General features: G+C 36.2%; 1 protein-coding gene across 1 annotated transcript in view; it reads left to right on the forward strand.

Annotated features, from left to right (window-relative positions):
* Positions 1-405: 405 nt before the first annotated feature.
* Positions 406-27,920, forward strand: part of KCND2 (potassium voltage-gated channel subfamily D member 2) — a gene marked incomplete at both ends in the record, with an annotated part of 261,811 nt that continues 234,296 nt past the window's right edge. Inside the window, one exon of the mRNA XM_082279757.1 lies at positions 406-1,520. Coding sequence (XP_082135883.1) covers positions 406-1,520 — 1,115 coding nt within the window. The remainder of the gene's footprint in view (positions 1,521-27,920) is intronic.

A 27,920-nucleotide genomic window follows, 5' to 3' on the forward strand; every position in this document is an offset into this window, starting at 1 on the left:
CAGGTGCCTGCACAGCTGCACCAGGGCTATTAGCCGGCTCCAGGGGCTAGTGCTTTGAGGACTGTTGCGTCCATCCGGGGGCCTCGAATGGAGGGAGACCTTATATCCAAGGGATCTGGCTGTTAGAGTAGCTGCTTTGAATACAGGGATTTCCAAGTGCCCTCGTTTATTGTCCTAACAGTCCAACCAGCGCCTGGAAAGAATATTCTGGGGTGAAAAAGTGGAGAAAACAAGCAAAAAGGTTTTCAATTAATACTGAATATGTATATGAACAAAAATGTTCAGAAATTCTGCTGTCTCAAGAATGTGTGAGAATTTGTATTTTTCTTTTCCCTCTCTATTTTAGTGGCTGGACCAGAACTGTCCCTAGATTGACTCTCTTAGCTGTAATAGGTGTTTGGAGCCATGGCGGCAGGTGTAGCAGCTTGGTTACCCTTTGCCAGGGCAGCAGCCATAGGATGGATGCCAGTGGCTACTGGTCCCATGCCAGCTGCTCCACGGCAGGAGAGAAAGCGAAGCCAGGACTCTCTGATTGTGCTGAATGTGAGTGGCATCCAGTTCCAGACATGGCTGGACACCTTAGAGCGCTACCCTGACACTCTGCTAGGCAGTTCAGAGCGGGACTTCTTCTACCACCCTGAGACACAGCAGTACTTTTTTGACCGGGATCCTGACATTTTCCGCCACATTCTCAACTTCTATCGTACTGGGAAGCTTCATTATCCCCGCCAGGAATGCATCTCAGCTTATGATGAGGAGCTGGCCTTCTTTGGCATCATCCCTGAGATCATTGGTGACTGCTGTTATGAGGAGTACAAGGATCGCCGGCGTGAGAATGCTGAGCGCCTGCAGGATGATGCTGATACGGATCATGTACCTGAGAGCTCCCTACCCTCAATGACAGCTCGTCAGAGGATGTGGAGGGCCTTTGAAAACCCACACACCAGTACCCTGGCTCTGGTCTTCTACTATGTCACTGGTTTCTTCATTGCTGTCTCTGTTATTGCCAATGTGGTGGAGACAGTGCCCTGTGGGGTAAGCCCGGGTCGCATCAAAGAGCTGCCCTGTGGAGAGCGGTATGCGGTGGCATTCTTCTGTCTGGATACTGCCTGTGTCATGATCTTCACTGTTGAATATCTTCTACGTCTTCTGGCAGCTCCTAGTCGCTACAAATTTGTGCGCAGTGTCATGAGTATCATTGATGTGGTGGCCATTATGCCATATTACATTGGCCTTGTGATGACAGATAACGAGGATGTCAGTGGGGCTTTTGTGACATTAAGAGTCTTTCGTGTCTTCAGGATCTTTAAGTTTTCCCGCCACTCACAGGGTCTGCGCATCCTGGGCTATACGCTGAAAAGTTGTGCCTCGGAGTTAGGCTTCCTCCTCTTCTCACTCACTATGGCCATCATTATCTTTGCCACAGTCATGTACTATGCAGAGAAAGGTTCATCAGCCAGCAAGTTCACCAGCATCCCTGCAGCCTTCTGGTACACCATCGTCACCATGACAACACTGGGGTAAGTGCAGCTGGTGTTCGTTTCAGCCAACATTTCAACAAGTGTATTGGCATGAACGGAAAATACTCAAAAAAAATGGTGATAGAAAAAAATATGAGGCTAAGTTTTTCTTACAGAACTTTATGAATACAACTTGTGACTTCCTTCTAGATGTTTTACATGTTTAAGAGAGTAAATAGCATTGCTGAAATTAAAATAACCCAAATCCAATAACTGCAAAAAACCTGAAAAAGCAAACAATGAAACAAAGCAAAAAGGTCTTGAAACTGTTTGGTTTTGGACAATGAAATTGGAATGTTTTATGAGTATCTGTGAGTTATCAGTGGCTTTTTAATGGAGTATTGTCTTTGCTGGCAGGAGCTGTTACAGTGTTGCTAAAGTAGTAATATTTATAAGGAGAACTGAAGTACAAGCTCTTAATTTGATCAGTATGTGGATCTGCCATTTTGTTTTAAGTCATGTATTGATGTAGACCTGGATATTGAGTTTGTTATTACAAATATGATTTGTTTTCATGAAAATCATACCTTGTCTTTAAAAAAAAAATTCCTGATTTTATTTAAGACACTGAACACATTTTCTTTGATTTTCTTGGACCTATAACTTTCAAATGATGAGTGTCAAGCTACACTGACTGGTGACACACTCTGGAAAATGATCTGAGGAAGTGTGAGACATATGACACATCAAGCATGTGTCTTCAAACATAATTCTAATGGCAATACAATTTCTTTCAGAGAATAGGGGCTAAAAAGTGTTCACTGTTGACATTAGAATTCAATGCAGTTCAATGGGAAGATGAAAGCATTATTTTATAAAGTCTCTGATAACAAAGTCTGATTGTATCAGCTGATTCTGTGCACCAAGTTATAAAATGCATTTGTCTGTAATTACAACAGGGATTTAGAAGGTTTACTAATTTGAGATCACAATTTTTCCCTATTCTTAATTTTGAGTTGTATAGTACCATCTATGAAACTGAAAATTTGTTGATTCATTAGAAACTGACTAGTTATTTAATAATTACAGATACTAAATGACAAACTTTGCACTTTCATTAAGGCAAAGCCCATCATTTTATTAGCATTTTGCCAGATCTTGTTGGGAATGTTGAGATTTATGAAACATGCATAACTTTTAAATTTAACAAAATGAAAGTGCATTATTAAACTATTATGAAAAACTTGATTTATTATGTGCAATTGTAATTTACTTGGGAAACGCACATACAAAATATTGAAAATGATAAAGGGAATGTCTTGTGTCACCATTTTTTATACAAGGCTTTTATCTTCAGTGTGATATAACAAATGAAGATAAATATAGTGCGTAGTAAATATTTCATACTTCTTGTAAGGGCAAGTTATGCTAAAAGGGAGTGACAAGAGCTTTGGGGATTTTAATCTGCCTTTTAGGTTCCTGGGTGGTTTTTTGGTTTTCATTTTCTGTTGCTGGTGACAAATGGAAGGGACCAGTTAACAGAAGAAACAAGTTAGGCATGATAATTAGTTCCACACTCCTGTATTTTCTGATGCTGATATTTTTTACCATTTGTTTTTAATTAGAACAGTGAGGGTTTCAATAAAGAACTGACTGGTATTTAGAATGTATAGTCTTAATATAAAAGAACAGAAGCTGGTCTATGTTTTTGTTTGTTAACAAAAGGTACTTTCTGAGTAAGTTGTTTCCATGGTCATGCACAATGTGGAAAGTACTTGTCCATGGTACTGAACAGAAACTTCTTGTTTTATGCCCAAATTGCAACTGATTATAACACAGGTATGATATCACAGCTGGTGTTAATGTGATTTGTTTGTTTCTTTGCCAGACACACGCACATGCACACACAAACACGAGTATTATTCTGAAACTCCAGGTTTTGAAATATTACTCTGAGTAAAGTCCTCTAAAGTACTGCTGAAATTCGAACATGATTTCATATCTCTTTGAATAGAACCTAAGAACCTGTTTTTAAGTACACAGCGACACACTATTTTGGTCCCAAGTGGAACAAAAAAGGGTTAAAGAAAACCCACTCATGTTTGACTCCTTTTTCAAGGCAGTTTGCACAGAGAAAGTTTTGAGCAGGTTGAACAGAAATCCACAGTCTCACCCTCAGGAGTTCAGGTATGATACAGGTTCAAATATGACAGACATCACCAATTTTTATGAAATCTTTAATCAGTGCATTAGCTGGACGATGTCCTTTTAATAACATCATGATAACTATATAAAGATTATGTTTAAATGTTAAATATATGTGAATAATTTAAATAAAATTAGCATAATAAAAGCTTTGAAATCTTTTTAGTTGATGGAATAATTACACAAAAGGAGAGGGAAATTGCAAGGAAAAGCATCAAGGGTCAGTGAAAGCTGATTGTAATTAGTACTGGTACCTTTTCTATGTGCTAAAGCTTATCACCTTTTTACTAATACAGAGCTCCTGTTCATTTTAACTTTAGTTTTAGCTGAATCAGGGGTGTCTAAAAGGACTCGATGGGAACAACTTTTCTCTTTTAGAATCAAAGGTTGATGAAGTCTTTATGTTTTAAATGACACTAACACGCAGCAGGTTGTGTGAAATACTACAAAAATACATGAAAGCTAATAGCGAATAATAGATTAACATAAAATTGAGTTTTTGAGTCTTGGTGTCATTGTCATATTTTTCTAGATAGCAAAGGTATTGAGTAAGCGACCTTTGCAATTTGGGGACTTATTACCTTGGAAGCAGAGCTATATTTCTCAGTTCTGCATGGTTGCTGAGCAATTAAAGTGTCTTTAAAAAACATAGATTACATTTTCCTCTGCAGAGTGCTAGTGACTTCAAATATTACTATATTTTTGCCTCCAAGGATATCCTAGCTATTAACTGCTCTTGACTGCTCAGTTCAAGTAGTGCATGTACATGGAAATGTTACATGAAATAGATGAAAAAAAAATGAAAGGAAGGGAAGAAAGGAGGAAAGGAAGAAAGAACATGAGAAAAAGATACAGAGAGAGAAAAAGAAGAGAAAGATGACTAGGAAAACGGCATGGACACTTCCAGAAACTGAACTGTCTGATTTTAAACTTCAAACTAGTGTTTTTTTCAGGATTAATTGTAGCAAAAGTAAAGTAGGAACAAGAGGAGTAAAGATAATAAAATTGAAAGAGGTCACAAAAACATTTTATGGAGATTCAAGATAACAGTGGAAAGCATAGAAGGGACATAAAGGTCAAGAATCAGGTTAGTGTGAAACTTGGCAGAGAAAAAAACTCAAGTCTATTGAACTGGGACTGGCAGACCTCCATAGGGGCTTGTGAACATCTACACCCATAATGACAATTATGTCACTTTCTGCTGTCACCTTGTAACATTACAATCTAATAACTTTCTATCTGGCCTGTCAGTAGCCAGCAAATGAGCTGCAATAGCTGGTAAGGTTTTGATGGTGTAAGGATATTGTTTGTTCCCAAGTCAGTCAGATCTATAGTGTAGTTTGTGTTTTATGAAGATATTATACTTTAAATAAGGAACGTAGTGCTCTTCTGTGACTAGTTCTAAAGTAATCTCACTGCTATATTAAAATTCTATTTTTATAGCCTTTACATTGGGTAGCTTTATCAAGTCACACAATGCTTCTGTAGATGAGCACAATACTTTATGAAGGGAAGCTTAAACTCAAGACTACTCATTTGCTTGCTTTGATTGTATAAACTGGAGGCGTGTCTTTCAGGAAAGATAAAGCAACTATTTGTTTTCATTACTTGTTAATATAGCCTATAATGCTTGAGGAAACCCACTTAAGACATATCAAATTCTCTGAAGACTTTATAATAAACAGGTGACTAGATGTGGTAACAGAAAGCCTCAAACAGTGAACAAGGGAAGAGAGCAACAGATTTCCTTTTCCTGCACATTCATGTTCTTTGCCATCTTCAGTCCGTTTTCCATTCTTTTTTCATCACTATGGGTATATATGGGTACATTTCTCCATTATTTATTCAAACTACCACTTTCCATAGTTTTCATGGTTGGGGTTGGTCTACTGGTTGACACCTTTCCTCCCTTCTTCAAGACAAGGTTAACTTTTTAATAAGACTCCACTGGCTTTATTTTTTCTTCTTCTGCTCCTTTGTTCCAGATTCCTAATTCATCCTTCATGACCAAATACACAAATCAAAGATTTGTGGAAGATCAAAGATCAAATCTTTCATTTGTCATCATTGTCATTCATTTGACCTGAACTTTCCTCAGGACAGATTTTTTGTTCTGATCTTTTTTTTTGATGAATTTTTCCATATAAGCATCATAAAATTTCCACATCATCATTTTTTTCCCAAAGGCCACACATATTCTCTTCTCTTTTCTCACCACTGTGCCATTTTCAGTGTGTTTAGTTCTTTATAGTCTCTGCATTTTAGTTTAAAACAATCAATCTCTTCAGAATTTTATTAAAAAATTGAGTTTAATAAAATCTGACGAGAGAACAAAATTCAAAATATTTGTTTTGTGAAAAATGTCATTAAGAGTTTGCATATATTCTTATGATTAATGTTACAAATGTAAAGATTGCCAAATTAGAGTGTTCTTTCTGTATCTTGTACATACGTATTGCTCATTCATTTTTTGTTCAATATTTTCAACCCTGTTTCAAGTAGAGTTTTTCTGGTTTTGTTTTCTTATATACAGCCTAGTGGATTTTGTATTTTACAAATGTGTTTGATGTCTCAATCTATTTTCTCTTCACAGCAGAGACATTTAGCCTATAAAACAGAGGAGGGACAAAGTGTATTTGTGATCACCTTCAAAGTACATTACTAGATATTCAAAAAGGACTCCAGGGAGAATCTGTTGTACTAAGGGTCATTTTGATAGCAGTAAAAAAAAAAATTCTGTAACAAAAAGATTACTCAAACTGTATTGGGCTGTTGTTGCTTGACAGAGAGCGGAGTAATTGTATTCTTATTTAGTTGCACTGGGGACCAGCTTTCCTCTTCAAAAAAATCCTGAAAATCTCTTTGAGGAAAAGGAGTTAGCTTGTTTTACTCATTTTTCTTGAGCATTAATTTCCTTAGTTCAGTTATGAAGAGCATGAAGATGATGCTTAATAAAAAGGTCTTCCTGCTCAGGATCTAATATATTTGCTCCTCTGGTAGAAACAGATGGAATTTTGTTTCCTTGTTGTTACTGTGAGACAAGGATAAGTACTATTAGATTAGTGTGGACCTGGATGTAGCACAGAAATATGCTTGGTACAGCAGAACAAATCGTCTTGGAGAGTAATTATGACTAGTGCCTGATCTATTAATTAGGGCCTATCATTCAAGTAATCATCAGTGAATACTGTCATTTTAGTAAAATCTTTAAGTGATCAAACCCAAGAAGTTCAAACTGAGTAATGACAATCCATATGTGACTCACATCATTGTGCCTCTGTCTAAGATGAAAAATTTGCAATATAAAAGCCTTATAAATCTATGAATACAGTATTAGAAATAGTGCCTACTATGAAAAAAAATATCTGGAAATGGAAACTGTATTTCTGAACAGGGGAACATAAATACCACAGAAATAAAGTGACTATTCAAAATAAGTTGAGAACATCTTGCAACTTCAGAGTGACAATTAAGTTTTCAGACATTTGAAAGAAAGTCTAATGAATTAGTCCTTTTACTTGATTTTTATGACATTATAGCCCATTGGCAGAAGTTTTTAATTTTCGTCATGGTAAGATAACGAGAGAATAATCTGGTTCATCAGGGGTTAAGATTATAGAGTGTTCCAAAGAGGGAGTATAAATTAGAACTACAGAAACAATGTTTAGAATCAGCCTTAACAGGTTTCATCAGTTACCTGACAACAGAGCTGACAGAGTGATGGGAAAGATTCTGTATATTTCTGTACCTGTCATTTATTGGGCAATAGGTAAGAGCACAGATTTTTCTGGAAGACACAGTCTTGAAAACATTTTTTTTTTTTTTTTTCTGAATTGATTATGCATTGGAGAAAAGGTTTTTGAATTTATAGACAGTGCTTTAAAATGATAGCTCTCTGCTGCACTTCCTGGAACAATAATAGTCACCATGCTTGGACTTCAACCCCTAACACAGTTAGGAGCCTAATTTCTACCACTGTTTCTTAAATATTTTTTATGAAGTATATGATTTTTGATCTTCCTGTGCCTCTGGTAATGTTTTATAAAGTTCTTGTTAAATAAAAAGCATGTGGGGTTTGTTTTGATAAAAAAATTAGTTTTTCCCAAAGTACACAATGAAATTTGCATTATTTCTATGGCATAGACTTAAATACCTGTGGTTTGAGATGAAATAAAAAATAATGCTTTGACAAGACCATCTGATGTGTAACAGGTATAAGTGTCTTGTAGAAAAATTCTAGATACAAAAATTTACTCAGGTATCTGGTGTATGAAGGCTCAGGTTTAAACAAGAACACTTATGAAGATCATGTGATCAATGCATAAATAGAATAAAATCTAACAGGATTCAGCTCTATTATAATTCAAATGAGACTGCACTCCTTTTCATAGCAGCGTAGACACAGCTTATGCATTATTAGGAGATACATCTTAATGTACCTAGTTATCAGTACAGCATTCCTACTACCATGAGTTCAAATTCTAGCAGTTAAGTGCATTGACAAAAGCTAACAAGTTATCTGATTATTAAAGATATAAAGATGTCAGTCATATAAGCAATTGTATTTTTTGTGTATTTAGAAAAGCAGTTGCCTTTCTTGTATTCCACTGTGCAGTACTGTTCTTTACTTATCTGCAGATCTCCATCCTGAAGGTGAAAGCATTAGGAGCTACTGTGTAAATGTACTTAATTAGAGCATGATTCTTCACTTACAGAAAATGTGAAGTTGCTAAAAACCCTAGAAATGTGTTATTAGTATGATAAAAGTAAAATTTTACATACTTAAAGTATGTAGGAATAGTATTTTGCATTTTATCCCTGTTTTTTCAGTTTCATCTGTGTTACTGGTTTCTTTGATCTGGTTGGTTTAACTGAGAAGTCAAATTTCACAGACACAGAGATCTCCTGGTTTTATTAATTTATAGGACCCAAACACTACAAGGAAGAATTCAAAGGCATTTATATATCTGGAGATGAAGATAGGCACTCAACTTGAATGCTCAGAAGAAGCTTGGGTGTTAGAAACACGAAGGAGAACAGCTGAAGAAAGCCAGCTGTGAAACTAGGTACCCAGTCACCTTAGAAAACAGTATTATGTGCACAGGAGTAACTTCTAGGATAGGTATAGAATACTGTGCTCAGACTTTGGGTATGCCCCAGAGTCAGGATCAAATGCCCCTATCAGAATCAAATGGATCCTCTTAGGCTTCAGGTTTTGTTAAAATAGAATATGTCCTATTTTTACATAATACTTTAGAAAGGAGATAAGAGTGTTGTGTGTATGGTATGCTTAGGAAAGAGGAATGAGTAATTCAAGTGAAAAAAGAAGGGTAAATGAAAGATTAATGTAAAGCATCCAAGGGATATATTTTTTGATCCTGATTTTCTGTCTCTGTGGTTTTCAAACCAAGAGTTCAGCATGAAAAGATATGTGAGAAATGGAAGCTATGACATGTAGATATTATTAATGAAATTTTTTTTAGAAACAGTGTGGAAAATTATGAAACAATGTCAGGTAGGTGATTCCATTTTTCAAAGCAACATGCAATCTGAGGATTTATTTGTTTCAATAGGTCTCTTATTTAGCTTATGCACAGTAAATTTATTAAGATGTTGATGTGTGGTAAGAAAAGGTAAAAGGTAATTCTCAATTTTGACCACTGTAAATTCATCCCCTTCTCTGGTATGGTGACACACATTCTTATTTTGTGTCTATTTGATTTTTTAATGAACATTGTTTGTACACTTATGTAGGAGGTTTGAGAAGTACTTTGCCTGCCTTTGGGTTTTCTTTTTGTGCAGTAATATGAGCTTTGTAAGCAGAGTCTACAGCTCTGCTAGTTGATTTTTACCTTAATTCTAAATGAAGCATATTTAAATCAAATTTTCCTGTTTTTTCCTGATTCTTTGTAAAAAAAAATATTTCCTGAGGTAAGCATCTTGTATCACAGTTCTTTCTCTTTGAGGAAGCATTGTGATTTGTGAGCTGATTTTTAACCAGATGGTGTCTAGCTCAGTTTTTTACTTACTACCACTTCCACTTAGGCTTTATATCAAAAAGTAACATATTTAGCAAAAATCCCAATATTGAGAACACTTGTATATTTTTTAAAAATATGATCTATTGTAATATCAAATATATAAAAATGTTATAAAATTTGTATCTGTATAAATAAATTCAGCTGTTTTATTATTGAAGACTCAGTGTCCTTATCTAAAACATCTTATAGTATAAAAGGCAGTATAAACTTCTACGATTTTATTTAATTACTCTGAGTACTTTGGTAAATTAAAATAAAGTAAGTATGTTTCACTACAGTTTTAAATCTCTTGGATTAAGAGAATTAATCTTGGATTAAGAAGTAACTGTGAACTTCCTTAAAGGTATCTATAATAGCGTAATTTTATGATAATACATTATATGGCTTTGATAAATTATTTTTTTGGAAAAAAATATTTTGAGGCCAAACCCCAACTTTTTTTCAAATGTATATCCAGAGATGAAGATTTTTTTTTTTCTATGAATTGTACTGGCAGATTCTCAAAATACTTTGGCTGATACACAGGGAGCGGTCTTTTAAGTTATCACTTGAAAGCTTGCCCATCCAGGCATTCCCTGTAAATGGCTGAGAGTTAGACTGTAAGGTTGGGAAGGAATTAATTTAGGATTGTGTAATAGCTTACAGTCTGAATGTGTCTTTTGCATCCTAACTCACTGCTTCTTTCAGTAAGATGAACCAAGAGAGTTTTCTGTATGAGTGCACATGTAATTTGAGTGGGATCCTGGACTTTTAATTTTTGTTTCTATTCATATCACCCTTTTTTATAGCCCAAAAGAGGAGTTTTATTATTTTGTTAGTGGCCTTACTTTCAGTTTCTGAAACTTTTATCTCTTCCACTTGCAGCCACTTAACAATTCCCTGAGCATCCTTATCAGCTGTGGGCAGCAACCACTGCACTGTGCAGAGTTGCTTAGGAACAAAATTGATGCTCTTTGACATGGTGGATTACAGCTGCAACATACTGGTCCCCAACTCTCCTTCTTTCCACAGAGGAATAAAAAGCAGAGGTGTTGAACATGTTTTCCAAATCTGATTGTTAAGAGCCTATATACTTTTTTGGTTTAGAGTATCTAATCACTTCATTATTGATAGACAACAAACAGGTTAAGAATTGTGGCCTTTCTATTGAAGACACAGCAGTATCAAAAAATCTTTAGCAACAACTCTTTTTAACTCTTTGTAATGTAAGTACCAGAGTATCTTGCATCACTTAGAGAATTGAGAATTTTCAGTTTTTCTAAGTTTTTTTGGGTTTTTTGGGTTTTTTTTATGCATTTGTTTACATGAGTTAATGAAATCCAAGTTGAGACATGGATATCATGGACTAGAGACATGAGAACTGGACAGAGTATATACACCTATTCTCACACACCTAGCGAGAGCTATGGGTGCAGCTGTCTCGTGTTTATTTAATATGTACTTATATAAAAAGAAACTTTCAATATTGTAAACTCTACACTGTTTGAGAATTTAGGTGGAATTTTCCGTTTTAGCATCTGGATGGAAGCTTGAAAGAGTACAAATTGAAGCTTTCCCACTGACAGATAGTTTAGAGTAAATCTATCCACAGACTGGCTTAATGATTTGATGTGCTCAGTATTAGTTATTTTCCAAGTGAAAGGGAAGCTCAAGTTTTATCTGATTTGCTTGTGAACAAAGTAATCAACCTTTAGTATGTTAATCTGTGTCAAAAGGTTCTGAGTTTTAGGGGTAAATATTATAAAGGAATCTGCTTACAAAATAAGCCCCAGATAATATGTGATATGTATGCTATACTTCTCAGACCACATGCTACTTCTGGCACCTCTCTCCCTTCATCCCATCACAGTCAGATCACTGTAGAAATTGCAGCTGCTGAAAGGCTGCAACCATCATCATTCCTTTAGCCTACAGTTTCTTTCCTGTGAAGGCCCAAATTTTCAAAATTTAGTGCATTAAATAATTCATGGGAGAAGCAATTTTGCTAGTCTTGCTGCTGAGCCCTTCAGCACGATTCAGCCTCTTGCCACACTGGCAGAGCTGTGGCAGTCTCTCTCCTCCTCTGGGGACAGGCACAGCTGCAGACTGAAGATGATGCTGACTTGTCGTGTCTGGCACAGATGACCTGTGATTTAAAAATATAGACATCTTTGTGCAACAGTGCACATGTAAGATAAAATCCTAGTTGTGGGAGGGGGAGATAGGAACCAGTTTTGTTTCGGGTCTCTAGAAGATGTAAAAGAGTGCCTGGAGTGAACTGCCCAAATCCCTTTGGATGCAACTGCCTTCTGGCAACTGTGCCCTGAGCCCTCTTCACACCACGAGTACAGCACAATGTCTGTCAGGCAGTCATCCATGGAGTGGATTTACAGTGGGTTTGGCCATGCAATAGGAAAGAGGTTTGGGGTCTTGCAACACTTTTCCAGACTGTATGTGAGCTTTCCCTATTACTCTACGTAGTCACAACATTTAGCATGCACTGCTTGCTATGCCTTCGCAAACAAATTCAGTAAATACAGAGAAAACTGATAGGTGGTTTGGAATACTGGACAGAAAAATGGATGGAAATATGGATTTAGATCCACATAAGTGGTTTTGAAAGATAGTTATATCAAAAGGCTGAAATCAGGTTGGTTCATCTCTTTAGTCTCTCTCAGTGGTGAATCTTCTGCCTTAATATACTTTCTGATACCTGTTTTCTAGCTCACTAGCTATTCTCAGAGGTTCCTTTGTTTTCAAAGCAAACAAACCCAAATGCAGCAGAAAGGTTTCCTTAAATAAACCTTTCATGTTGCCTATACGTAGTTCATTTCCCAGTCCCTACGTTTGTGTGGAAGGGTAGAGCTATAGAATCTAGAGATTGTATCTTAGGTGTGTGATTTTTAAAGACAATCAGGATATAAATCTATTTTAAAGGAGACAAATAGGACATGCTGTACAATAGAATTATTATGGAAGGATCTGGAGGTGGAATTCCAACTTGCTTCTCTGCCAGTTGCTTACTATCTCTGGGAGATATTTATAGGTCTTAACTTACTCCTCCAAAAGTTAAATAGTTCTGAACTAGTCATCCTTTTCTCACTTAGGAGGTATGAAGAGAAGCAGGCATCTGGATGTGCTTATTCCTCTGCACTGAGTATAAATGAGATTTATTGTAATTAGCAGAGACTTTAAATACCAAGTGGAAATGGATGAGATAAATCCCAACCTCCGTGGGTAGTCAGTTTGATCAACTCTCCTTGTTCCCAAGTTATGTAACTGTGAAAGGCCCATAACATATTCCTTTCAAAGATCATAGCAGAGTACATGCTTGGCATTTGATAGCAATTCCCACTTCATCAAAAAGGCAACATGTCTGCTACATTTAAACTCAAAATACTCTTGTTTTGTGTAACCCAGAAGGCCACTTCAGTGCTTTTGCCAATTTTTTGTCCTTTTCCAAACAACACAACAAAAATTTTAAATTTAAAAAAAAAAGAGATTTAATGTTTGTGCTGATTTAGAAGAAGCCTCTAGAAATTTGAAAGAAAATTTAAGTATCCACTCTAATTTTCTGCAGGAAAGAGGTCATTCTTCAAATAGCAATGTTTGTGAATTAAGATACGGAAAGCTTGATTACCATTATTACCCTTCAAACAGTTGTGAACTATTTCTGTTCTTCTGAACAGGAAACCTAAAGACCAAGCCACATGGTGGTCTTGTTAGCTGTTTCACCACTGTTCATTTCTAAAGTGTCCCAATGCAGACACATCCCCCCACGTATCCCCCCATGCCGCTGTTCTAATGTCTGCCAGGAGGTCTCAGAGCTCTAGACTGCAGTTAGGCATTGCCAATGCATAGCTGTGAAGCAGACTGAAAATTTTAGAGACACACTAAAATAAATTTCAGCAGGGACACTCTACTCATTGCAGAAGTAATTTTCATATTTAATTCAATTTAAAAAATACCATTTTCTCTAAAACTGCCTCCAGACTGAAATATTACAGAAGCTTGAAGGCCATGACAGGGTATTATGGTCAAAACTGCTTCAGAGTTTTTGTCTTTCTTGTTTTCCTTCTGAACTTTGTTCACTTCTCTGCAAATCATACCAATCTCTCTGGTAAGGCAATTCTGTATTTTGGTATGGAATCCTGTTATCAACAAAGATTTGGTTTAACTCATTTTAGTTTGTTTTCATTATTTGCTTTTCCAGAACAGCAAATCTCAATTTTGCCAGCTAGTACAGTTCTATACAAGTGTGAAATAACATTTCCTTCAGTATGTTCCCTTTTTTAGTGTAAGAGTTCATGAAATTTGGCTCTTTTATGCATTAAATGGCATATTAATATCTTTTTGTGTCTGTCTGTGAAAAGAAATGAATGAACTACAGAAGAAACAACATTTCCTCTTTTTTCTTCCCCTCAAATGGCCAGCTTTATCACAAACATCCAAATAAGTTTTAAAGAAAAAGTGCTATCCTGCATAACTAATGAAAGGTTGCTTCTCCTTTGAGGGGAAACAGTGGTTATTTCACTATTTGGGGCAACAATTTTGATTAAAAATAGTTCTCTTCCCATTTGCAGTTCAAGCTAATGCTTTTGAAAAGCTAGAAGAGTGATGATAATGATGGGAAAGAAGCTCTTTCTTAATCTTCTTGCTTACTTCTAAGTTGTCCTTGGAAAAAATCCTGGCATGAAGACAAGTTTTTTACATGCTTCTGAGATTTGAAGTTATATTTTTAATATGCCAACCCCTTTTTCACTGCCTTTAGAAACAAATTGAGAATGGTATGAAGCTGGTATGCAAAGAAATTATTTACCTAACTAGTTTGCTAGAGAGAAATAGATGAAGACAGTGTTAAAAACTGAGTTGTTAGTCCTTCAAGAGAGCAGCCTGAGAGTGGCTAATGTTCTGCACCAGGGTGGTGTGGTGGGATGTGAGGTGAGAGAGTGAAGGTGCAGCATTCTTTCTGAGTCTTGACAAGAAAGACACAAAACCAAATGACTTAATAAAATAGATGTTTTGGTAACATAAAGAGGAGTATTGTTATCTAGTAAATCTTATTCCCCTTCAGATGCTGGGAAACCATGCATTTGCGTAGCATTGGATGGGTTGTGGGTAATTTTCTCACATCATGCTGCACAGATCCTGTGCATGCAGAGATCCTTCTTTTGGTCCTTTGTGGTATTGCTTAATTTTTTGCTTAATTTTTTAAATTATTTTAAATTTTTTAAATTATTATTTAAAAATTATTTAAATTTTAAATTTTTTTAAATTATTGCTTAATTTTTTTTTTTCAATAAAACAAGTCTATCAATAAAGGATGTTTTCATGAGAACTTCTTGCTTGCACTTTTAGATGCAAAGTGGCATAATCACCAGTAATGAGTTGCCTGCTGGCTCCTCTCTTACAGTGATCTGGTCAGGTTTATCCTGCAGACAATGTGTTTGTGCAACAGAGCACAGCCTGAAGGCTGGGGTGGACATTCAGCATGGTCTGTTATACCTGCTTATTTTCACTGTTATGTCTATCACTAATTCTCCAGTGTACTGGAGAATTCAGTCAGGTTCACTACAATGGGTTTGTGGTGTGAGGTAAAGAAAAATACACCTGTTCACAAGATTTCCTTACTGTAAGATAAAAATTGGTAACTTAGTGATTCTGGTTACGGATTTTGATCAGAGGATTATAAAAAACCAAGAACTTTTGCAGTCGTCGGAGGAAGGGAAATGTCACTCCTGTTTTCAAAAAGGAAAGGAAGGAGGATCTGGGGAACCACACGCTAGTGAGCTTTACCTCTGTGCCTGGGAAGATCGTGGAGCAGATCCTCATGGAAGTAATTTTAAGGCACATACCACAAGGAGGTGTTTCGAGACAGCCAGCATGGCTTTCTTCACGCAAATTGTGCCTGAACAATCTGGTGGCCCTCTATGATGGAGTGACTGCTACAGTCAATGAGGGAAGACAGACCAATGTCATCTACCTAGACTTCTCTAAGGCATTTGACATGGTCCCATACAACACTCTTATCTCCAGAGTGGTCCACACATGGACTTGAAGGGTGGACTTGCGGGGTTCTCATGGATGAAAAGCTGAACATGAGCCAGCACTGTGCACTCACAGCCTGGAAAGCCAGCTGCATCCTGGGCTGTATCAAAAGCAGCATGGCCAGAAGGGCGAGGGAGGGGATTCTGCCCATTTACTCTGCCCTCGTGAGAGCCCACCTGGAGTGCTGCATCCAGCTGTGGCATCCTCAGCACAAGAAAGACATGGACCTGTTGGAGAGGGTCCAGAGGAGGGTCACAAAGATGATCAGAGGGATGGAGAACCTCCCCTATGAAGACAGGGCAGGGAGAGTTGGTGTTGTTCAGCCTGGAGAATGCAAGGCTCCAGGGAAACCTTTTTGTGGCTTTCCAGTATCTAAAGGACCTTACAAAAATGAAGGAGAGTGAATTTTTACACAGACAGATAGTGATAGGACAAGGAGCAATGGTTTTAGACTAAAAGAGGAGATATTTAGATTAGATGGTAGGGAAAAATTCTTTACTGGGAGGACAGTGAGGCATGGGAACAGGTAGCCCAAAGAGGTTGTGGATGCCCCATCCCTGGAAGTGTTCAAGGCCAAGTTGGATGGGGCTCTGAGCAGGCTGGTCTAGTGGAAGATGCCCCTGCCCAAGGCCAGGGGGTTGGATTTAGATGGTCTTTAAAGTCCCTTGCAACCCATAACGTTCTATGGCTCTAAGATAGAATAAGTTGAATATGTTCAAATAAATATCTAGAACTTTTTCCAAAAGAAACCTCACATTTCTTCTAAAAATTTCACAGTGAAACATCAAGAGCTCTTACAATGTAAGGTAATAGAAAATCTCTTCAGGAATCTTTGAACTTTTTTCTTATGTGAGATTTTGATGAAAGTAAAATGTAGTTGGAAAATATAATTTATGAATTTCTTGTTTCCAAAAATACATCAATGAAACCCACTTATTTTTTATTCATTTTCTTTTAGAAATGTAGAACAAAACCCTAAAATTACACATTTGACTTGTTTTATTTTAATTGCTTTTGGGACTTCAGTTCAAAGCAATTTTGATTTTTCATCCATGTGTGGAATGGAGAATACTTTTAGAAACAATGCTATGAAAGAAAAATTTCATCTAATGGCGAAAGGCTACAAACCAGACTTTACTGGCTCATTCTTTTTTTGACTGAAAAAGCAATTAGAAAACTTAATGGCAAGATATCCACATCAAATAAAAAAGATACAACTTCTGCCTTGGAAAGAAGTTGCAGATGGCTGAAGGTGTAACAGGTGTAGTACCACTGTGTTCTTGCCTTTGCTTATGTCCTACCCATGTCATTTACTTCCAGCCGTGGACAGGGCCTTAGTTTTACACTAATTAATCTCCTTCACCTCCTCCTCTCATGTTCTCAGTTAATGGAAATAACTTAGCTGTGTTTTGGATCAAGCTTAGATTAGGGAGATGCTTTTTTTCCTAAATACTTTTTAAAGAATTATGGACATTGATTGGATACATTATAGCTATTCAAGCTTAGATTAGGGAGATGATTTTTTTCCTAAATACTTTTTAAAGAATTGTGGGCATTGGATACATTATAGCTATTCTTAAGTACCAAAGGTTCAGAGTCTCCAAGAATATCATAGAGCTTGTATACTGTGCAAACAGGAAAACAGATACTTTAAAGTCACAAATAGTTCTTACTACTCTTACTTTCTTCAGCTATTTGTATAATCAAATGTCATAATCTACGAGGTGATGAGAGCTTTTGTCAGCTGCGGAACACTAAAACTTAACAAAAATTTCAATGTAAGGTGCATAAATGCTGCAGCATCTGTGAGTCCCTGAATGCCTTGAAGGATTTAGTGCTATTCACTTGATCCAAAGCCCATGGAAATCAAGTAAAGTCTTTGGTTTGACCTGAGAGGGCTTTACATCAAGTTTTTTTATAAAAAACCTCTAGCAAGATATTGACCAGGACAACAATTACTTTCTTGCATTATCTCAAACCCTAAGGATTTTATCCCAAATCCATGGTGGTGTTAACAGGCATTCCTCCAACACGTGTATTGCTCTCACTACCTTATGCAGACACAGGGTGAGAAAAATAAATGATAGAGTTTAATTATATGTATTTGAATCATCGTTTCATCAACAGGAAAACAGTAAGATAGTACATTCCAACTGCTGATGTAGCAGGTTTATCTGCTTTTTGTCACGAGGGAAATCTTAATGGGAAGCAAATGCTACAGCATCTCCTCTGCTAACATGGATATTGACCCATGCATGAGATCCCTCCTTGAGTATTTCACAGAAATGGTCATAATCAACACTGGAGTAGAGAATTTGCTCAGAGTTTCTTACAGCTAAAAGGGGAACAAGTTGGCTTTTTTTTTCATTAGCTTATCAAAAGTCTTGCTAACTCACAGAAACTTTCAGGCAACCTTGAAAGTGTATCACGCACTAATATCATCAGAGAACATGACAGACAGAGCCTGATGTATCTAATTTTGGACTGGTATAACAGTGCTATTTAGAGCAATAAAGGTTTTATCTCTTGGTTGATCTGTTTACTGAAATAGTCAGTGAAAAATGTGCCATATATTACATCTTCTCATTATTCTTCTGGCATAAAGGACATTTGAATGGATAGTTCTGCCTATATTTTGGGATTGTCCTGCTAATTATATTAGGATAAGGTCATATACTGTACTCAGCACTAGTAAGGCAGCACTGGTTCCAGTTCTGGGCCCCTCACTACAAGAAAGACATTGAGGGACTGGAGAGAGTGCCCAGAGAAGGGCAACAGAGCTGGTGAAGGGTCTAGAGAGTGAGTCCAGTGAGGATAGGCTGAGGGAGCTGGGGCTCTTTAGCATGGGGAAAAGGAGCCTCAGGGGAGACCTTATCACTCTCTGCAACTACCTAAATGGAAGTTGCAGCCAGGTGGGGGTTGGTGTCATCCTAAGTAACAAACAATAGGAGCAAACATCCTCAAGTTGTTCCAGGGGAGGTTTAGATTGGATGTTAGAAAAAAAATTATTTACTGGGAGGACTCAAGCATTGGAATGGACTGCCCAGGGAAGTGGTTGAGTCACCATCCCTGAGTTGGTAAAGACTTGTAAATGTGATACATGGGGACCTGGTTTAGTGGTGAACAGAGAAGTGCTGGGTTGACAGTTCGTCTCAATGATCTTAGTGGTCTTTTCTAACAGAGATGATTCTTTGATGATGTATAAAAAATGGGCATAAAGAAGAAAACCTCATTTCCCTAACGAGAATCTGTGAAACAATCAGTTAAAATGAATGACTGGCTAAGACTTATCAACAGCACAATGGTTATTATATGGACTTGTGTGCTTGCTTGCCTTTCCACATTAAAATCCATCACTCCTAGAGATCATCACACTTCCTTAGATTCCTCCAATACATGATAACCATTAGCCAAATAATTTTTTTAATGAAAAACAAATAAACTTGCAGTTAATTTTTTTCTGATGTAAGACATGAATGCCAATACTCTGAAAATCCCGTAATGACTGAGAGAGACTAGATTTTATTCATGGGTTTTATTCCATTTCCGAGAACATTGCAGCTTTGTTGGCATGAATGCAGTGCATGAATGACTTTATGCATATTCACAACTGTTCCTGGAAGGAAATGGCTTATTAAACAGTAATCATATAGCATGTGTAAGTGAGTTTTGTGGATAAACATGTATCTTTATCCTTATTGCCTGGTTGTTGACTAAAAAAGTTTTTTTGATGACATTTAGTTTTCCAGAAATTTTACCAATCATCTTATGTCTGATTTCCTTTTCTGCCTGAGAAATTTCTTTTTCCTTAACTTATATGTGAATAACGCTGATTTTTCTCTGTTTCTCTTAAGTCACATACTTAAAGAAAAAAACAGCTGAATTTAGGAGTGTCTAAGCCCAGTGTCTTAGCCCAGGTGAGATGCTCAAATATATGTGTCTACTTTCAGGTGAGGTAAATCCCTCTCTAGACTCAATGACTGCAATGGGAGCTTCAATACTAACTCACGTACAAAAATCTACATACCTAAAACAAAAGTGTCTTCACTTTCTACTTGAATCCCATTCCAGGAGAACAAAATGAAATTGTTATGATGTCAGAGCCAAGAATTATTTTTCTTTATTCCTTTTTATACCCCCCTTCAGTTTTGGGGGTGCTGCTCTCTTTAATGATATCATGCAATTTAACTGTTCCTCATTCCATTTTCAAGTTTCTTTCCCCAAGGTGCTTTTCCGTAATGACATTGTCCACTCAAAGAGAGTGGCAGCAAATTGCTCAGGAGGAAGGACTCAGAATATATTGAACAGGTCGCCTCAGAAAAAACACATGTTCTCTTGAGGCATTATGATTATATTACAGTAGCCTCTGTACATGTCTTTAAAGAGTATCAGATAAATATTTTTCTACTAAATGAATAAAAGAGGAAAACCATAAAAAACTCACAGCATTTAAATCTTCTGTCCTTAATAGTACATTAAATAAACAGTGGAAAACATAACTGGAATTTTTGTTCAAATATATAAAATGTTGCTAGAAGAAAAGGATGTACAGGAATATTATGAAACTGTACTACAAACTAGCAAAATGAAATGAGAGAACCTGCAATGAATAAAACTAAAGAAATATGCATTATGAACACTATGTCTTATGATAAAAAAGGCCAGTAGAAACTACAGGAAACTCTGTACTTGCTGTATTTGAAAAACATTGGTAAATATTTTGTCTTTTTAAATGTAGAAGTTATTTCATGATAGTTTCTTTAATTTGTTACAGTCTTATTGATCTGATAAAAAAGAGGAACTATTTTTACCTGTGCATTTTTTTATAAAGCAGCAATATAGATAAATGGGTGAAAAAGTTAATGATTTCTACCGGCATTTGGGGTTGAAGGCAAAGCCCACAGGAGCTAATAGGAAGGCTTTCGTTTTCTTCAGCAGGTTTTAGATCACGATCTTAGTTATGTCTTATGGTATATAATATAGTATTTCTACATCATTAGTTCTTTCCAGTGGGAGCTGGAGTGTCAGATTTTACCCACATGAAATCCAAGGTAAAAGTTGTGACCTGCTTTTCTTATAAGAAAAGAAGGCAATGCTCTTATGATGGACTGGTGGAAATGTTAATGAAAACTGAAAACACTTGTAGAATTTTTGTTTTTTTAAATGTTAAATGTGTCATGGAAAGGTTTACTTACTTTATGGAATCCACTTTAAAATGTGTGTCTCAGCCATCAGGTTGGAACATATCAATGTGTAAAAAATGCAATTACTCTTCAGGGGTGAGGTGAACTCTAATAGTTAGATGCTGTGCAAGCTTCTGAGACCAGACACCGTGACAATTTTGTAGGCATCTCATTAATGAATTGTAGCGCTGCAGCATGCTCTGCTTTACTTATTTATTGAAGAGATAATGGGAAATAACTGGTTTCTTTGTGAAGTCATAAATAATATGACAGAAGGATATTAAATGCACTGAGATGTGACAGAGAAGCTAAAAACTTGTGGGGTTTAGTATTTTATGGTGCCAGTTCTCCTTTACCCGTACATGTAAAACCAATAGATATGTTTTAGCTGGTTTTGTGAACAATTACCAATTTAGTGTACTAGCTACTGACAAGTGGGTGTCTTAAATCATAAACAGTATCTCAGTTTTGCTATTTTGCAGTAACATACAGAAGTTACTAAAGAATAAATCTTCCTCCTCCTCCTCTTTTGTCATTCTTTTTAATAGAGATAGTCTTTCTCTATTTCTAAATTTCCAGTGTGAAATATCTGTTCCACAAAATACGAACATTTCTGACATTCACTCTTTGCATATTTTTTTCTCTGTTGTAGTCTTCTCCTGATACTGCGCACAGACTTACACGCAAGGTCCACTGTGGCTTCTCAGTACTTTGCACTCTTGATTAAAATAACAGCTACCTTTTTTTTCCCCTCTGTCTCTGTGTGTGTGTGTGTGCATCTGAATTAAAGAGAGGAAAATGTGAAGTGCAGACATAGCACTGTGATCCAGATTGAGGCAGCACTGTCCTCTTCTGTCTTCATTGCTGTTCTTTTAACTAAGAGATTTATCATGCAATATATTGAGAATTTCCTCAGAGACTGTGGTGACTAAAGAAGTAGCAATCTCATTGGTTAGTCTTGGGAATATTTCTGAGTATCATGACCCCACAATTCTTCACCTTAGGTTTGCCTCTTCCTTTAGCATGAAGCTAGTATAGAAGACAGAGCTCCACAAAGATGCAGCAAGTTTTATTTAGGTTCCTATATCCTGTCCATCTTCATGGTACCCAACCACCTATATCATAAACATCCTTCTACAATTTGCATGAGTAATTTTTCCTGGAGCAATAAGAGTTTCTTCTGGGTTGGTAGTTTAGACACTGTTGCAGCAGGCAAATGTAGAGGTCACAGATGTGTGGATATCAGCCACTATGCCAGCCATGAGTGTTTGATTTTATAGTGTCCATTACCACCTCATCTAAAGACTAAGCTCATCTCCTGAAACATGACCTTTTTATTGGAGGAGTTCCAAGCATTTTCAGAAGGGGTGCCGAGGGTTGTTATTTTTGCTTGCTTATCCCACTTACATAATTTTATAGCAGTGTAAATCTATTTTTTCACAAGCATATCCTAGTTTGTAGTAATGTGAAAATAGAGTGAGGCCTGATCTGTCATGCTCAGCCTTTGCACTGCCAGCAAAATACAATTTTAATTCATTTGAAGTAGGAAGTAGTAGGAAGTAGGAAATAGAGAAGCAATTCTATTGCAACTCAAGTGATGTGTATATAAAAATTTAAGGTTAGAAACAATTTCTATTCTATTATGTGGTGATTATTATTCTAACTTAAAATTTCTCTTCAGGGCCAGCAGTGCCATAATGACTTAAGAAAATGAAGTGTTCATTTTTCATTGAGCAGTGGAGTGGTGACTTGGAAAAAGTAAAGTTTCATCTACAACAGTTCAAGTAACTGAGAAAGCACTGGGTAAAATATCATTGAGTTCTGCAAAAACAAGTTAGGGTCAGTGTTTCTCATAAATTTTAGGAAACTACAGAATACTCGATCTTGAAGTAAAGCAGATGACACTCATGTTGTGATCATATCTGTCCGTTTCTTCTAGCAGCTTCATGGGGACTAGTCTTATAACTAACCTTTCCTTCTTTGCACATTTTGGATCATCCATCAGAGAAAAATATCCCCAAATTACTGGTTCTTCTGAACTTGGGGGTCTTATTTTGATAATATATATCATTGTAACTGTCTTTTTTCAACTCTTTGGGAGGCCTCTGAGACACAGAGCCTTTAACAGATTATTTCTATCACTGATCCATTCATCTAAGCAGATACACATGGACAATCAAGGATAATAAATGGAGACCCTTGCCTGGAGCTTCAAGCAAGAGAGGTAATAGATTGGATCACTGTCATATTTTACGACAAGTGGCTTGTGGTAGAATAATTTTGCATTCATTACTTTCCATGTTTAATAATATTACAATCTATTCTGGCAAATAATTTTATGTTTCAGAAAGAAGGCACTTAACATAGTTTGGTAAATTCTAGGTCAATTTTTTTTGATAATAATACTGGATATGCATTGAAATGCCATAAAACAGTTCTGTTCATCAAGAGTAGTAGATATTCATTAATCATATCAAGTATTAGATGTATTTTAATATGTATTTTGCCTTTTTTTTTTTTTTTTTTTTGCTGAGATGGTAGTTACAGACAGAGAAAGTCAATTGAAAGTCAATAAAAAACCTATTGCTTTAATATTTTCTCAGTTATGTATAGAACACAACTTGAGGAAAAAAGTGTCTAATATTGTTATTAGGCTGTTCAGCTGACTGGTGGGATCATTCTGTTCTGTTTCCAGTCCCAGGAAAAGATCTGATTATCAGGAAATATATCCTTCTGAGTGCCCTTTTTTGCCTACTGCAACTTTTTCCAATTGCATAAATATTTAATAGAAAAGGGCCCTAATTAAAAAGTCTTCCTCCTTCCCTTTCTAGTGCAGAATTGTTCTGTCAGAAGAGCCTAACACCCTCTTCTCTGATGGGAGGAGAGCATAGATTGCAAGGATTCACAGGATCTTTAGATAAAGGGTGTTCTCAGTTTATGTTCCCAAGTGGTGACATATCTTCCTACCCATAATAGATGCTTATTCCTTCCAAACAACTAAAACTCTTGCAATTTTTTTTCCAGAAAAGTTTGCGGTTCCTCATGCAAGTATTTTCAGAAGACTACATTATTATTTCCCTGGCTCTTTCTTAACAAAAAACAAGAATTGGAAAACCCCAAAGAAACAAACAACCCATGTTTGAGATGTCTCGAAGCTAATTTAGTGCCTATTTGAATTTTTCTTCTTTACGCATGCTACAAGAGTTCTATGAGATTGTACTATATATTTTGGCATTATAGCTTATATATACATCTAGATGTACAAGAGTATTCTAATCTTGAAAAGTGCTGCTGCTCATTTTTGTCTATCTGCATCTAACTTTTGTCTGCTACAGAAACTTTTTTTGAGTGCTTTATTTTTCCCCACTTAATTTCAGTAAGGCTTCTTGCATATGTAAGGACTCAAAATATAAGGGTCTCTGTTTCCAGATTCTGACTGAGACACTAGCTAAACACCAATATCGTTACCTTGAACATCTCTTTTCTTTTGAAATTGGCAGGGAGCCCAGAAGTTTTCTTGATCAAAGGCATTTCATGATTTTTTAACCTACTTTCATGCCAATTTGTTCTAGTAATCATAAAATTAATCAAAATATTTTCCATTGTTTAAAACTAAAGATAACGCTTTCACAAAATAACTTTAGAGCATTTAGAATATAAATTAAATTGGCTATTAATGACAGAAAAATAACTACAGTTAAAGCTGTGTCCTTTAGGCAAATGGTAAGTAAATCAGTGGCTGATTCAAAAGCCATTAAGGATCCTGTTGTCTCAATAAAGAATCTTTACAAGAAACAGACGTTAGAAAAGAGGGAAAAAATAAATATCCTTAGAAGTATAAATTGCATCACAGTCCAATCTTCAGCCACAGCAATTATCAGATTTGGGCAAAATTTGTGAAAAAAAAAAAAAATCTTGAAAATGCTTGACAAAGGAGTATTTTATGATCTACATTTCTCTTTAAAGTTGTCCTGAATTTTGTAGTCTAAAACATGCATTTCCAGAAATGCTTTTTTTCACAATGGCTTCCTTGTTTTATATCCGGATTATTGCTTTCTGGAATTCTGTGTAAAATCATAATGAAGCTGGTCATGAAAAATCAGTTCTGGAAAACTGGAGAGAAAACCCTTGCCAGATGGTGTACTGTGGAGGAAAAAGAACGGAGTAATTTCAGAACAAGAATCCAAGACCCAAAAGTGTAGCTGAAAGTTGAGGTACCTGAAGAAGCATTTGTTATGAGAACATGGAATATCCAAAGGGATTTTGAAAATTACTGATTATCTTCCCATGAATGGAGGAGGAGATCAGACTCAGTGCAGGGCAGTAGGGCAAGTCAGCAGAAGGGCAGGTGTCAGCAGGTGGTGCCCTTGTCCACTGTGGGTCAAGTTCCTGTTGCTTTGGTGTGAGTATATGTTTAGTCTTGGGAAGACATGAAGAGCCGTTTTGCTTTGGTGCTATGTATTAATGAAGTTCCCATTTTCAATTGGTTTCTAATCAGTGAATAGTCCTGAAAAGAATTTGCTTTCCAGGAGTCTCTCATCATGGTAGAGGTTCAGCAGGGAAAAAGGAAAAAAGATTTTTTGCGGGGTATATAATTACATTTAATTTTACTCCAGTTAAGTGAGAGGAGAAAGATAAAAAGTAACACTGATTTGAGTAGAAGAAACCATAGGAGCCTAAGGTATCTGTCTGTTTTCAGCAGATTGATGCCATTAAATATTTGCAAGGGCTGCTTCAATGCTCAGTCGTTCAAAACACTGTAAGTAAGGTATGAAAAAATAGCAACGCCTTCTATATAGAATGTTGTGCAGGAAGCCTGGAGAATTACTCCATGAAATTTTTTAGTTGTTAACTTACTTATTAATCATATAACATTTACAGAATCCATCAGACAGAGTCATGACTAGGAAGACCTGAGAAATGAAATAGAGGGAATAAATATGATGAAGAATATGTTTACTAAAACTGTGCTAATACAGAAAAGTAAGAACGTATATAATATGATTATGTATGAAATTACATGTCAGCTAAATGGTAGGCCAAGCTACAATATGTGAGTTAAAAAATCTAAGAGTCATTTTTTTATGACTTTATTTAAATGCAGCAACTTTGAGCATTTTGCATGGTTTTACCGTTTTCAGTTCTGCTGTTGTAAAATCTATGGAAAAGACTTGCATCCAAAAAATGAAACTTCTGACAGTGTTAGATTTTTTATTAAATTTATTAGTGAATGCTCTAGCATTTCACTAGCCCTTACTTTCATCCTGTGTTAAGAGGTTTTATAGTTCTTAGGAACTCAACCTTTTTCTTAAGGTTTTCAACAAACCAGAAAATCACTGAGCTCTGCAGAATCTCACAAAATAGATATTTAAAACTTGCTTTTACTCAAGGGCATACCTAGGCAAATTCATTGAACAGAAATTCATTGATATTTGTAAGTACATAGAAAAACAATCTGCTTCATAAAATCCCTGAACTGAAAATAGATGGAAGATGAGACACTATTAAGGGAAAGCATCAAATATGTTTGCTCTGTTTTCACTCTTTTCTGTGCAGTCAGTAATGGCCACAAGATCCTGGCCTAGATATATCTTTGATCTGACACAATGTATGAATTCTTAAGTTTTTATGTCACATCAAAAGCAATGGAGCATGAAATTGCTATGTTTTGGGTAGGTGCATCAAGCCTATGTGCTATAGAAATGGAGATTCCAAAATTTAAAAAATTTCCTTAGTTTCTTAGACTTCACCAAAAGTCCTAAGATTTTCTAATAAAATATTTTGCATTCGACACATAGTCATCACATAAATATCATATCAACATAGAACTTTTGCCATGAAATTTCCAGTTAGCAGTATGTATGTTGCTTAATGCATATTTAGTCTGAGAAATTATTTTTGTTATAAATTATAAATTATTATCTGTGGCATTTCTATTTTTAGCAAGAAGTTAAGTGGTGTGTTGGACAAAGAAACTGGTTAGATGGATGTTACAATGAAAAATGTTTTTAAGTCTCAACCATTATGTCCAGTGATTTCTTTAAATATCTTATTACTGAAGAAAGTTGCAAAAAATGTCTTTAAAATTAAATAGCTTCAACAGGATACCAGTAATGTGTATGTAACTTGTTTGTTTATAAGACTGTAAGAACTGAGTTAATACTTGCAATTATAAATCCAGCAATTTTTAATATCTGTTCAAAACACTTTTAAGAATTTGAAGCCATTATCTTCTTAGAAAACTTACCTCTAACATTTTAGAACACTTGTTAGACCAGGTAATTAATAAAATAAGTAACATTTCATTGCAGGAGCTTGTTTTTACTATCATAATTTTCCAGTTAGAGCAATACATCATATGGATACCGGAGAGAAGTTTCTTTTAAAGATCCTCATGAATTACCAGACACAGAAGTGAGTTTTCTGATTCTTTTGAAGTCCCCTGTCTCTTTAGTCAGTCACAAGTTGGGGAAAATATAGTTTATCATTAAGCCCACAAGTAGCATTACATTGTAGGGGATATAGCTTTACAGCACAACATATTATGTTTGAAAAGCAGAATTGCAGGATAAAATGAAGGTTAAAGGGGACCTCTGGAAATTGTCTTGTCCAACCCCTCCTGCTCTGAGGAGGGTCACCAAATGGAGGCTGCTCAGGGTCGTGTCCAGCCAGCTACTGAATATCTCCAAGGGTGGAGACTGCACAACTGCTCTGGGAAACCTGCTCCAGTGTTAGAATACTCTCACGATGATTTTCTTTTTGTTATGTTTACATGAAGTTTCCTATCTCAGTAGTGGCTTATTGCCACTTGACCTTCCTCCAGAGAAAGAGCCTGGCTCCATATTCTTAGCTTTCACATTCATCAGTTGTTTGTATAAATGAATAAGATGCCTCTGAATATCTTCACCAGGATGGACAATGCAAGCTTCTCAGCCTCTCAGTGTGGGTTATGTGCTCCAAACACTTGATCATCCTCATGGAGCTGAGTTCAACTCACTTTTGTA

The sequence above is a fragment of the Coloeus monedula genome, assembly GCF_965178545.1.
Source record: "Coloeus monedula genome assembly, chromosome: 4".
NCBI lineage: Eukaryota > Metazoa > Chordata > Aves > Passeriformes > Corvidae > Coloeus > Coloeus monedula.